Below are 14612 nucleotides of genomic sequence, written 5' to 3'. Positions count from 1 at the left end.
CAGGGAATTTTTCTTTTCCCCACAGTGTACAGACTGGATGTGGTGCCCACCCAGCCTTCTGTTCAGTGGGTACTGGGTTCCTTCTCAGGAAGTAAAGTGGTCACGGCATGATGCTGACCACTCACCTCCATTCAGTGCCAATGTCAGTAATGGTGGAGCTGTACATCTACTCCCGTATACATTTTTACAGTGTGGTGCACAGGGACAACTTTATGTTTCACTTTTACACTGTTACGGAAAGCCGGCATGCATACTCCCAATAATGTGCTTTCTTTTACTCTCCAGATAACACGCCACTAATTTTCAGCCATAGGAATGTTTTCACTTCAAACAGGGTTCACTATCCTTGTGTACTTTGATACAGATGAAGTATGTTGATATTTTATAATTTGTTGGTGAAAACAGTTTCAGATTCCTTTCTTCTCTTTTCCAGATTCCAGTGTTAGCTGTGGAAATTGCAATGGATCACAAACCGTCCCACCGCGAAATGACATCAGTCCTCATTTCTGATCTCTATGGACGTATTGTAACTCAAAAAGACATCGGCAGAGGTTGGTTTCAATTTCCATGCGAAAGATTAAATAAAGTCTGAACTTGGAGAGGTCCAGGAGTTCATTCTGATGTACCAGTTGATGTGGTTTCGTGGAATTTGTGTTGGATATTTGCCATTAGGAATCACTCTCCCCATCTCTGTTCTTTATAATTTTCTGCCATCAGTAGTACAGTCAAGACAGCCATGCAGAATTTTAAGGTGGGAGTAATGCTTGCCATACATGATCTGAATTTATGTAGGTAAGTAGACCTTTGGAAGATAGAGCGTTTACTTTCAGTTTGATGGTGATGCGTAACGAACCACTGGAGCTGGACTTCAGAATGTTTTTTAAATATTTTTTTTCTTTGGCACTATAGCCCCAGTGGGCCTAGGCCTACCTCCATGAACTCCTCCGTTCACTTTGGTTTTTCTAGTTCTTACACATTCGATAGGACTCCTTGGGCAGGTGATCGGCTCGTCGCAAGGCCTCTACCTGTACACAAACACAGAAAAACGCGCACACACAAACTGAACGTCCATGCCCTGAGTGGGATTCGAACCCACGATCCTGGTTTCCAAGCGAGCGAAGACAGTACATGCCTTAGACTGCTTGGCTACCGTGACCGGCTTTTTAAGTATTTACAGTTACAAATATGATGACTTTGTAGTACCTCATCCACTTTTAATTGGCATATGAATTTAAAACAAACACAGTACTTGGGAAATTGAGCATTGAAGAGTGAGATAAATAACACCAGATTAACATTTTCGGTGTATAGGCAATGTGTAATGTTGAAACATGTGAAATGTGTTGTGCAAAAGACAGTTGATAATTGATTGCAATGAAAATATAAAAATGCTACTTGCCAGATAGATTAGTGATTGGTGTAGTGGCCTGTTGAATGTGTCCTAAAAGGCAGTAGTAAGGTAAAAAAGTAAAAAAAAAAATTAAAGCTATGCCTGCAACAGGCCATGAAGGCTCATAGGGTTGTGAGACGTTGAGGGTCCCACATTATCCAGACAATCTGCTCAAGGATGGCGGTAAGGTTGTCAACCTTACGCGCCGGCCGCGCTTACTCCCCAGGAAAATTATTTAATTAATTGCTGGTACTCATTTCTGTTAGAGGCTGAGTCGACCCCTGGGCCATAGTGTGGCTGGAAGGATTAGGTCAATTGAAAAAAAATCCAGTGACCTCATCGGGACATGAACCCGCAACCTCCTAGCTTGTAGCACGGTGCCTCAACCACTACACAGAACAAAAAGAATACAGTTTGGTATGATGTGTTGGCAACTATTAATAATGTTTGTTTTACATTGGTGAACAATATAGACATGCCTGATCATGAGCTAACGCTATGGTAATCGTTCCCAAACGTTCAGCACAACTGATACAAAACCGCACGGTTGTAGTCGTCCCATGAATAAATACCTGGGTGTGATGACCTGAAGAGTCCGGACATGTACAGTGCAGTTGCATTTTATGCAAGGATGCGTTCCTGAAGACGAAGTTTTGAAACGTGATTCTCTTAAATGCTTCACGTCCACATGCATATTTACCACACTTTAGGTTACCATCTGTAATGTATATAATCTAACAGTGTATCTGTGTATGGCAACTTCCTGATGGATGCACTGCCATAGAAGCATAATTTTTTAGTTAATATTGCAAACTTCAGATTGAGATTTTAAAAAAAATCTTGTTTTTTGATATGTCATCATCATTATTCTTTGGTGAAACTTAGGATCTGGAATGTTGTTTCAGTTCTCTGATGAAACTGAATTGTTCCTTTTGACAGCTTTTGAGGTTCTGCTGAAGAACCTTCCAGATTTGGTGCTGGACACACCTGATGCAGCCACTGTCCTTGGCAACTTCATAGCTCGAGCAGTGGCTGATGACTGTCTGCCACCAAAATTTGTCCAGATCTGCAAGGAGAAAGTTGACTGTGATCATGCCAGGTGATTAGTGATGTACTTTATACCACTGGAGTGGATTTAATTCTTCAGGAGAATTTTCCACAAATTAAGTGAACATCTAAATAAAATATGAACATTTTTCTTTAAACCAGGAATGATTTGTAATGATGCACTGGTTAGCACTCCTCCTCGGTTTGAAAGCAGTTATGATCCTTTTTGACCTCCTCTGTGTTTGGGTAGTACCTTGAAATAGGTCATAACAGCTTTATTCAATTCTNTTAAACCAGGAATGATTTGTAATGATGCACTGGTTAGCACTCCTCCATTTTTGGGAGGTCCTCGGTTTGAGAGCAGTTATGAGCCTTTTTGACCTCCTCTGTGTTCGGGTAGTACCTTGAAATAGGTCATAACAGCTTTATTCAATTCTCTTCCCAATTCAGTATTATTCTTAATGATCCTGTCATTTGGTATTATATAATGTATATTTTTGACAAGTCATTGATTAAACGAAGAACTGTGCTTTACATGGTGTTTTATGGAGAAGAAATTTTATATATGGTGTTCTGTCACTCCTGTTTTTCATAGTTCAGGAACTAATCCTGAATAAGTGACTATTTTGATAGGTTTTTGTTTTGGAATTGGTGTCATGTAGAATGAATATTGTGATATCCAGGACCAGAGTGTTGTCGGATATTGTAGTTTTCCGGAAGATAGAATGTTGTACCTAATGTATAATCTAGTGTATGCAGCAACCTCAAGGACAGATCTAACCATTTAATTTGATACTTTATATCCTGTCATATTTTCCCTGCCACACTGACTGTCCCTGTTTCTTCACTTCTTATACAGGGTGTTTCACGACTTCAGGGCATAACTGCAGGAGATGATTTCCTACATCTTTGTGATCAGAAAGGTTCATATAAACATGTATCCGATTTTGGACGGTTACGCAGTTATGACCGTTTTTTCATTCCCATACGCGCCCCCGTGTGAACTGTGGCTGTCAGCTGGCAGGTCGCTATTTTTAGCAAGCTACAGACAGAGTGTACTCGTTATCTCGACACTTGAGAGCTACCTAAGGCGGGGGTGGGGGTTAGTATGTCCGGTGCGGTTCACGACCGAGCGGCAGTCTGTGTTGTGGGCAGCGGTGGCATTTTCGAAAATCGGCTTTAAGCACCAGTCAATTCAAATTAAAGGTAATTTCACGAAGTTAACTTTACACTCATACTTTAAATGTATCATGTATTATGTTGGTTTATTATTTTGTTCTGTTTATTGTCAGTAATCGTTACCTTCTTTTCTGAGTTTAAAACGGTCATAACTCCGTAACCATCCAAAATCGGACACATGTTTATAAATCACCTTCTGCAGTTATGCCCTAAAGTTGTGAAACCCTCTGTATAATGTGGTGTATGTATAATCCAAAGAAACCAGCAAGACACCAATAATGCACTCTTTTAATCTTTGTATTCATCATTAGTCAGTTCCTGGTTAATACAGTTTTTGAAATAATCCATTGCCAGATATCACAGACTTTGCCGTATTCGTTTTTCGCTTCTGACTTTGCTGTCCACAAGTTTCCTGTGCCACAGTTTGCTTGTAGTCTCTCGCTAAATCTTAGGTTATAAAAGGTGAATGATATAGGATGATTTGTTGAGAAATGGGAGATACACACTTCATTGCCACTGGATGTGAAATTTATTGTGTTTCTGGAAGTAAAGTAAATAAGGGAATATGTGGAAGCAATTTACCCCATGAACTTGATTCAAGTAGGATTTGCAGATTTGTGCTTCTTTTGTGCCATAGAAGGTGATGTCAGATGCTTTTTGAGCTACTACAGGACTAGTTGTTACATGTTATATGTTTGCATCAATCCGTTTGCTTCTTGCTGTGTGCTAACTACATATGTTGTATTTACTATTACTGTTGGCCGTGCCATAGATCAAGTGGTTAGTCGTTGGCTTCCCATCGCGGCAGCCTGGGTTTGATTCCCGTTCTGATCAAGTGGGATTTGGGGTGGACAAAGTGGCGCTGGGGAAGGTTTTCTCCGAGTACTTTGGTTTCCCCTGCCAGTCTTCATTCCACCAAATTCTCCATCATCATAATCACCTGGGGCAGGCTACAATAGGCCAATCAGTGACTGCCGTGCTGAGTGGACCCATTTGGACTCCACCCTCCACTAAGCAAATTAAAAAAATTACTCTTACTTTTTATCTTTACCTGTGTGGTGGTAGCATGCATCAAGCTTCTTTTATCTGTAATGACTACTTCTAATTACATATTGTCTTGTATATAAACTGTCAGTTGGTATAGTTATGAGCTGTGGGTTGGAGGTCAGTGGTTTTTCTCTTCTTCCAGTGTCCAGACTGACTCTGGGGCCCAATGGGTACTGGGGAGCTCTTTCACCAGGGATAGAGTAGACAGGGTGTTAACCTGACTGCTTGCCTCTATCTAGTGCTGAGATCAAGAATGGTGGAACTGTACCTCTGCTTCTCCATATGTCTTCTTGCAGTGTTTTCTAATGAATTAAGCACAGGGACAACTATTCATAATTTTTTCCCCAGCTCTAATAGTAGATGTGGATCAAATATTTGTTTACATTATAACCATTTAAATATGACACACTTTGAAGTGACATAGGACTTCAGTTTGCTGTAGAATTGGAGCAAACAGAATTACTGTAAAGAATCTCATACCTGTTTTTTTTTCCATATTTGACTAGCACATGCCACTAAATTAGGGTTTGGAAATCTTAAGAAAACTGGAGTAATGCATTTTGTGACACAGACAAGCCCTGTCCCGTGCTGACACACTGCTCTCAATGAAACATGGATTGGTACGGCTGGACAATGTGTGGGGAGTGGGTGGTGGACTCCGACCTGTCAAGTATCTCACTCGTCAGATGACATTGCTTCTTCAGGAGTACCTGTCTTCAGGAGATCTTCAGGAAGCCACCAGGTGTCTTCTGGATTTGGAAGTGCCTCACTTTCACCACGAGCTGGTGTATGAGGTACAGTTAGCAAATATGTCTTACATTGTCCCATCCTACTGCCTCTGTCATGAGCTGAGACTGCTTCCACTAGATCAGACTGATTCTGTCGTATATTGAAGATAGTTCATGTAGCTCAATTTTCAGAGCAAAATATTGAGTGATGAGGTGTATGCACTTTGAATACACTTTGTAGTGTGCCTACAGTGAGACAGTACATGAGCTATTTGTAGACTTCAAGAAAGCCTGTGATTCAGTTAGGAGGAAGTATTGTACAATATTCTTGAGTAGCTGCAGATTTGGCTTCTTCTCAAGAAGGGCTCAGCTCCATAAGTAAGTAAATGTGCATACATTGTGTAAACTGGACCTATTTTTTTTTTTTTTTGAGATTCTTAAAAGGCTTTGTTACTTTTAAAAATAAGTTGCTCATGCTTAATATATAGTAATTTTGGAGGAGAAGCAGTAGTTTATGTAACTAATATCATTGGGTACCTCTCTTTCATTTTTGTTTTTATGTCTTTGTACTTTCATTGTTGTGAATCATTTAGATTGTGTGTATTTAAGGTTATTATTCTCTGGCTTTTGTATCAAATTTATGTAGAGGAATCATTTTTGTTTCAAGGCTGTTGTCATGACGATTGAGGCCATCAGTGGCCACACCGAGGAAATGATGTGTAAATTGCTCAAGTCTTTGTGTGCTGCCATCATAATAACTCCCGACATGATGGAGAGGGTTAGTACCACATTAGTAAATATTTGTAATGATCTAAGTGTAAGTGGAATTCCCGTTACTTAATGGAATAACCAATGGACTTATGTTTCTGCACACAGTATTTATTTTCTAGAATAAAATTTTCAAGATACCTGATGATAAGTGGAATGAGTGTCTATTTGCTAACAAAGAAGGTGACCAAATGTCTTTGTTGCATGTAGTATCTGAGCCATGTTGAATGATCAGAATCTACTCTGTTGGAAGGAGAAAAGGATGAGTTCAGATAAAGAGCTAGGCGTTTTGCCATGCTGTTTTGTTGTATCTTATTATTGCTTGTGTTTCTTCTTGCAGGGATTTCTCAGGGTGTATGAAGACATGCCTGACATATGTTTGGATGTTCCTCTAGCCTATACAGTGCTTGAACGATTTGTGGAGCGTTGTCAGAAGGGAGGGTTCCTCACAGATGAGGTTATCAGGAAGATGCCTTCCAGGTTTGTACAAAACTAAATGGAAAATGTTTCCAGGTCTTCCCTCATTAATACAACTGGAATACATGAAATGCTGAATTTGAAGTGTTTGTAAACAACAAAAGTTGGAAGAGTCATACCACATATTTTGCATAAAGTGGTTGGAAGTGTCCATAGCTAGTCTGTTACTCAGAATTTCTCAATATTTGAAAAGGCACCAAAACTTGATATGCAAAAGTTGGATATTCTTATGACACAGAATCCTTGATAACTTTGAGTGACCCAGCTAGCCAAGAAATTCTGTGCACTTTTCCTAACCTCAAAGTTCACTGTCATGTTAACATAAGCCCACCTGTGGACTGTATCCTGAGCCAGATGATCCAAATCGAAGATTTGTTTTAATATACACATACATCTATGTGGCTCAAGTGGTGAGCTTCTGTCAGGTTTCACAGCCAACATTTGGATTAGTATCTTGTCTCATCCTTGTATTTTCAATGTTTTTGCTGTCTCTTCCTTCTTGATTTGATCACGCTGATAATACTTGTGTGGATGAGTAAGCGGCCTCCATAGTCTAAGGGTAACGTTCCCACCTCATGACTGAAGGTACGTGGGTTCAAACCCAGCGGAGGTCGAATTTTTAAGGGCGGAAAAATTCAGGGAACAAGTCCTCTGGGAGGGACCCTAAGCCGTGTGTCCCGTGTCATAGATTTATGGCACGTAAAAGATCCTAGGTCTAGGAGACCTCTGAGCAAAATTAGGCAAGTTTCCCGCCCAAGTAGTTTCCAATTCCTCCAGTAGATGGGGAAGTATCGGGGACCACTACCAGAGAGGGCCGACCTCACTGGCAGAATGGGACTGATAGCGAGCACCAGTACTGGAAGGGCATGGCGACTAGTTAGAATATTTAAAGGTGGACGCACAATAGATCAACAAATGGTCAGAGTGCATGGGAAAACCCACCCCTTCCAAATAAAAATAATAATGATAATAATATGTGGATGAGTAAAAGTGTTTAATAGTGTAGCATGTAGAGTTTTTGTAATTCAATGACCACGAGGTGGGCAGATATACAAGAGCTGTTTCCAGGCAACAGCTTGGTAAACATGTTCCTGCAGCAACAGACGAATGCAACAATAGAAAGTGGTCCATGCTAAGATGTTATAAGTTAGGGACAAGGTTAGAGCTTGGTCAGTTCTGTAATGAAGTCTGTGAAGACAGGACGGAATAGTCATTGTTGGAGCCGTTGCCCAGAAACGTCTAGTAACAAACAGAGTACTAGGCTGTATGCTGTAGTGAACTGTAAAGTGTGGAAGTAGGGATAGTGTTATAGTTATTTGCAGTTACAACCTGTAAGTATAAGATAAATCTATTCACCAATCCAAACCCCGTCCATGCTATTCAGATAGCACAATTTATGCACAGTTAACATATAAAAACCTGAAAGTTCAGGATTTACGTATTTATGAAGCTGAGCCCTTCTGGAGGAGCTGCCAATTCTGCAGCCACTCAAGAATTATCCAGCATTTAGAGGAACCCGAAGGTTCATTACCGTGTTCGCAAGAGCCCTCCACTGGTTCCTATCGTGAGCAGATCAGTCCAATCCATGCCATCCCATCCTATCTCTCTAAGATCCGTTTTAATATTGTCCACCCACCTATGCCTTGGTCTTACCAGTGATCTCTCTCCCTCTGGCTCTCCCACCAATATCCTATATGCATTTCTATTCTCCCCCCATTCGTGCTACATGCCCTGCCTCATCCTCCTTGTCTTCATCATTCTAATTATACTTGGAGAAGAGTACAAGTTATGAAGCTCCTTGTTATTCACTTTTCTCCAGCCTCCTGTCACTCCATCCCTCTTTGGTCCAGTTATTCTCTTCAACACCCTGTTCTCAAATACCCTCAGTCTGTGTTCCTCCCTTAATATCACAGACCAAGTTTCACACCCATACAGAACCACAGACAAAATTATAGTTTTGTATATTCTAATTTTTATGTTTTTGGACAACAAACGGGAAGAGAAAAGGTTCTGGACTGAACGGTAGCAAGCATTACCCGAATTCAGTCTCCTCTTAATTTCCTCCTGAATCAGGTTTTGATTTGTTATCTTTGTTCCCAAATATCTCAACTGTGCCACATTTTCAGAACATCTGTTTCCTATTGTTATGTCATGATTTTGCCCTACATTTTGGGGACGAGACAGCAACATATACTTAGTTTTCTCTGTGTTTACATCTAGACCAACCTCTATACTTGCATCAATTAAAGTTTGTGTTTTTCTTTATGGTATCTATATTATCAGCCAATAGATTCACATCATTGGCACAGACCAACAGCTGATGTGTTCCATTTAATTTCAGTCCCACCTCTGGAAGTTCAGTATTACTAACACAAAAGTGGTGACTGGATTCATTCATGAGGAAGTTTGTGAGAGTTCACATTAAGTAAACGTCATTCAGTAACCATTTAAATATAATCCTCCAACCATGTTTCCTATCTTGCCAAATGCATGAAAATATAATTTTCTCATGTAATTAAAATGACCAACTGTGGGGGCACTATGTTACAAGCTGGAAGGTCCTGGGATCAAGTCACAATGAAGTGGATTCTTTTAAATTTACCTAATCCTACCAGCCGCACTGTGGCCGTGTGATCGACTCAGCCTCTAAAGGAAACTAGTACCAGGAATCTTTTTGGGGGGTAAGGGTGGCCGGCACATGAAGCTGACAACCTTACCACCATCTGTGAGCCAGTTGTCTAGATAATGTGGGAGCCTTGATGTCTCATAACCTTATGGGCTCTCACGATGTGTTACAAGGATAGCTTTACCTTACCATAACTAACTAAAGGATTGAAATTGTGGAATCCTCTGTTGTTGCATTATGCATCTCATGCAGAATCTTGTGGTCATTAATTTTGTTTGTTTTTTCCCCCTTTAGGGGCCGTAAGCGTTTCGTGTCAGAGGGTGATGGTGGTCGTGTGAAAAGTCATGACTTTGTGTGAGGTTAGTTCTGGAGGTCCCCTGCAACCTCACCTCAGCAGTCAGGCCTACCAGTTTCATCGTCCATCCTTGTGTGACTGCTCAGGCATCAGCCTGTTCAACTTGCTAGCTGGTGCTGGTAGTTGGACAGACAGTAAATGTTTTCCACAAGTATTCCTGATGGCCATTATTGTTTCGACTAGTAGTGTGGCAACATACAGGTAAAGAAGTATGTGAATTTCATAAATGTGGAAGTAGTGAGTTTTTGAGGCTTTACAGTTAACACATTTTTGAATTAAGTATGTTGTCTGTCTTCTCTGGATATGATTTACTGTCCTCTCCATTTTTGCATTTACTTCATGATGAATATAAAAATGCTTTTGTGTGTATATATTCGTGTATGTTACTGGTAATTGTTGGTGGGTGGATGAGAGAGCAATCATCTTGTTTTTAGAGGAACTGCAGAAATTCACATTTTTATTACTTAGTTCCAGATTTTTTTTCTTCTTCTCTCCTCCTCACTCTGATTTTCTTATCATTACAATGACTTGACAATCGTTACTGAAAGTTTGCAGTTACACTTTGTGCCCCCTTCCTCATGGTGGACAAGTTACTTTATTTAGGTTGCCTCTTAGTGGGTTTTTAATACAAAAAAGTCATTGGAAGAAATTTATTTCTTTGATAATACGTATGCCATGAAGTTTGTTACACACAAACTACTGCATTTTGTACACTTATGGATTAAGGTAATGGTATTAACACATGTCATAGCAACAAAACAACTAATTATTGAAATGACAAAAAGAGAAGCCATTTTTTTTCTCTATTTATTTTGCTTTGGCAGTATAATGTTTCAGAGGATATTTGTGTACAGTTTATAGTACACATAAGACAAAGTGATTTGAACGTAAATGACAACTTTCAGTGTTGCATTCAGTTAGTAAATTGATTTACTAAAAACATTGCTGTATTCCAGTGTTATATCAGCATCTGTGTTCTTCAAAACTGATAAACTAATCTAGCCAGTAATAGAAATATTTAACAGATTTTCATCTTGGAATAAGTTGTTTTTGTAGGTGGATTGTGTTTGTAGTTCATCTGTTGCACATGTCAGAGTTGGGAAACTTGAAGGTTCTTCAGTATTCTAATATTTGCACTTGGTCTTTTAGCATTTTCCCAGATCCATCACAAATTGGAACTGAAGGAAAGAGAAAGTGTTTAGAGTTACTAGTGTTTTTGTTGCACATTTGAGTTCTTGAATTTCCTTCTGTAGCACAGAGTAAAGGTGTCTTACTTTGTTTTTAATGGGTTGTTTTGAGGTATCAGATCACTCAATAAAGAGGCCATAGGATGAATCCAGGTCCATTAAATGCATGGTCAGATTCCTGAATGCTGTGCCGAACTTAACATGCATGCTGTGTAAGTCCAGGTTTGTGATGAAGATCACTTTCTGTCAACAAAATTAAGTTATATTCCACTGTCATAAGATTCTGAATATAAATAATTTTATCAGCGTGTGTCAGGATGTGTCACTTCAAAACAGTTGAATATGTGAGAGTTAAACTAGACTGAAGTTACTTGGTATAGTATCATTACAGCAGATGAACATTTATAAATAGAATTCTGGCTCCAAGCTTCACCCCATCTGTCCCTAATTGTGTGTCACATTTAAATGTTGTGTGCAGTGACCACTTAGTTACAAGCTTAATTGGTATGTTCTGGTCATTTCAGCTATGAGTGGGGTTGTACTGTAATACCGTTGATAATAGTCAGATTTTAACTACTGGAGTTTTATACCACCATTTTGAATTAGGCTTAATGTATGGCGAGTGTAAGGACCTGAAGATGTCTCCTGACAGTATTTAGAACTTCCTGCTGTTGTCATTACACTATGAAGCAAAGAGCAATTTTTCAGTTTCAAATTTGGATGGTTCTGAATTTTTAGGGGCCCCATGTTAATTTAATTTAGGAGAAGTAGGAAGAAACAGTTGAATTAAATATATGTACATACATACAGTAAACTGTTTATATATATAATAAGAAAAATTACTAAAAACATAGATATGTTTTACTTCCTGGTTTATATTCTGAGTGAAAAATTTGGCTTTACACCACTTTCATTATTTTATGTATATTTGCAACAGTCATCTTTGTACTGTTGGACATTAAAAGGCATTTTGTTTTGTAATTTGACTCCTGTGTGTATTTACATATATAATGTAATATAAATTTTTCAAACATTTGAATAATAATAATAATAATAATAATGTGTTAAAAAGAAGTTCCTTGACACCCATGGTACAAAGTGAAGAATTTTGTTATTTTGCAACTCTGACGTTGCTAAGAGAAAAAGAACAGTTGGAAACCATCCAAGTCTTTATTCATCTGGCCTACTTTCTTTCATTCTTTCTTTCTTTCTTTGTGCAGTGAATGTTTTGTTACCTTCAATTACTGTTTCATTGAGTTATAAGTATTTTCTTGTCCATGGGACCATGTTGTCTGTGTGGTATTATTTTATGGAATGAGAGAGAGAAAGAATATTGAGCATGGAGTTTCATGTTTGTGTCACTGCTGTCACCATATAGATGGATCAGATATGTACAGACATAGAATTACTTTCATTCAGCAGCGGGTGAAGTGTTCATGTCATGAAGTGCAGGTATATAGTGTGGTAAATAATAAATTAGTTCTTTTTCAGAATAGGTGGAACTAGCAAGGAATTTAATGGAAATATTCAGTGTAGTCTTTGTTGGTGACTTGACTGTAGTTACTCTAGGATGAGAGAACAGACTGGGCTTAAAGTGGTGTTTGGTACAGTACATTATTCAGCTGAGATGTATGGAATGCAGTAAATATGCGCTTATTATACAATACCGCGGTTTATGTATGGCTTGCTTCCTAAGAGTAAATTTTGTTTGCATATTGAAATCAGAAAAAGAAAATGGATGGCTGCTGGATGTGACATTCTCTAACATAATATAAGAACAAAATGACTTTTGTTTGGAGAGAATGTTGCGCAGTATACAAATTTTAATCTTAATTAAGAATGTTCTCTCAGCCTTAGAAACTTCAAGTTGGAGTTGCTGAACAGTATGATCCTTTAAGCTTTGTGCGTTGATTGAGGATAAATAGAAAAGTAACAGCAAAGTAAAATCAGGTGTATTTTTGTTTTCAGTTTTGCAATGTATTGAATATTTATATACCTGATTTTTGGTAATATTACTTACTAGCAGTTGTTTTCATTGTTATTTTGAATGAGGTATTTCTGATAATTAGAGGATTTCAGAATGTTTCACTTTATGTTTAACATAGAAGTTTGTTTATTGTACAGTTACTTCATTATATGTTTGAAACTATAATGTGTAAGTTTTGGAAAATCCATGATTTGACTTAATGAAAATAAACACACTTCCATGTTTTGGCTACAACTGTTGTATTTTGTAGTAATGAAGCAGAGTGTAGTGGTCAACATCATATGTGGATGAAGCAATTGAGTTTCTAGATACATATGCATTATATAAATAAAAAGTACAAATAATTAAAAGCCAATAAAATTTAAAATATTATTAATGGAGGTCCCTTATCCTTACTTCGATACACATAGAAATGTTTTAATGCGTTATCTAAGGCATGGGTAACCCCAATTGTCTTCCTTATAATAACTTTGCACGGACCAAGTAGAAAACACTGTTTTCAACGGTAACTCTGTTGTTATGTTTGGGAATGTGTTTACTGATCCATTGCCTAGAAACGGGTTGCATAACATAGTTTATTTGTCTATAGTATTGCAGTGGCTGTACACACTACAATAGATTATTAAATGTACAGAGAGTATTTTAGCAGGCACGCACTCGAGGTGGGAGACGAGTATTCCTTCCCTGAAGTTGGGCCATCTTCTAATGTAAAATTAATTTCAGGGCCGCGCTATCTAGAAAACTAGCATCACAGCCACTGACAAAGTTACTGATAACCTCAGTAAGTGATCTGAAGAAATTGGCAGTCTTGCTGATGACTGCAGAAACTCTGTTAATAGCCCACAGTCAGTATTTTCTTCAAAGTCGCTGACATAGCTTGCATGCAAGTTGCAATATCATGACCCTCTTCAGCAGGCATATCAGACTGATTTTTGTGAATGGTATCGTACAGTAACAGGTCTCGACAGGCCTAATACTGGAAAGGATGACGGTTAAAAGATTCTTATGTTTAATGTGGATAGTATAATTTAATACACTTTTTACTTGCATTAATGTGGATAATATAATTTAATACACTTTCTCCTTGCATTAATACATTTTTGGAGTTGGTTATCTTAAGTGAATATATCATCATTAAAGTAAAGGAGAAAACAGAATACCTTTAATCACATATAAAACGTATATCTTTCTGTAACAACTTCATCTTTGGCACGAAATATCAACTGATTTTTACGTCTGTTGAATGAGTTGGGAAAATGTGTATACTCTCATGAAGCATTGACAATCCAGTAAAAAACATTGAATTTATGTATACAAATATCTACCAATTAACATAATATTAATACAGCCACCATGCAGTTAGGCCAGTCCTCGTCGTCTCATCTCTTTCAAAAGTTCTGCGCCCATTTGTGCTGGACTTTTGGTGACAATTACTCCAGCCTGAAAAGAAAAAATCAGCGCTCTTTAACTCACTCACTCCATGACACTGGGTTTCCCTGAATATGCCACTGTTATTTGGTCTATAACAATTTCTCCATTAAGTTAGCCACACAACAAGTCTATACAATTTACGCATTCAAAAACTCTTGAGATCCAGACTAATCTAACATAATTCTCCCAAATGGTCTGTACATCATATTCCCATAAGCCTTTACAAACAAAATAAATACAATTTTTATTTTTCCTGTGCATGTAATATGTTCTGTCCACCTCATCTGTTTAGTTAGTTAGTTAGTTAGTTATTGGAGAGGGTAGGTTTCTCCACGCACTCAGATATGTATTGGTTGATTGTGTTTCTCTCTATGATTTCTACCAGTCTCT

The 14612-nt window shown here is 38.3% G+C and overlaps 2 protein-coding genes across 5 annotated transcripts in view; one reads left to right on the top strand and one right to left on the bottom strand.

The window, feature by feature from the left end:
- The window catches only part of LOC111865687 (programmed cell death protein 4), a 44886-nt gene extending 31861 nt beyond the window's left edge, over nucleotides 1–13025 (top strand). Inside the window, exons 4-9 of the mRNA XM_023853902.1 lie at nucleotides 434–551; nucleotides 2330–2489; nucleotides 5235–5457; nucleotides 6059–6169; nucleotides 6500–6639; nucleotides 9557–13025. Of these exons, the coding sequence (XP_023709670.1) occupies nucleotides 434–551; nucleotides 2330–2489; nucleotides 5235–5457; nucleotides 6059–6169; nucleotides 6500–6639; nucleotides 9557–9620 (816 nt within the window). The 3' untranslated portion in view covers nucleotides 9621–13025. The remainder of the gene's footprint in view (nucleotides 1–433; nucleotides 552–2329; nucleotides 2490–5234; nucleotides 5458–6058; nucleotides 6170–6499; nucleotides 6640–9556) is intronic.
- Nucleotides 11428–14612, bottom strand: part of LOC111865688 (succinate--CoA ligase [ADP/GDP-forming] subunit alpha, mitochondrial) — a 26713-nt gene continuing 23528 nt past the window's right edge. For all 4 annotated transcript variants that reach the window (XM_033751932.1, XM_023853904.2, XM_033751933.1 and 1 more), the window contains one exon: nucleotides 11428–14231. In XM_033751932.1, coding sequence (XP_033607823.1) covers nucleotides 14151–14231 — 81 coding nt within the window. In that variant the 3' untranslated portion in view covers nucleotides 11428–14150. The remainder of the gene's footprint in view (nucleotides 14232–14612) is intronic.

Source organism: Cryptotermes secundus, unplaced genomic scaffold (genome assembly GCF_002891405.2).
Source record: "Cryptotermes secundus unplaced genomic scaffold, Csec_1.0 scaffold19, whole genome shotgun sequence".
Taxonomy (NCBI): domain Eukaryota; kingdom Metazoa; phylum Arthropoda; class Insecta; order Blattodea; family Kalotermitidae; genus Cryptotermes; species Cryptotermes secundus.
Note: the sequence above shows the minus strand (reverse complement) of the source record. Positions and strands in the feature narration are given on the sequence as shown.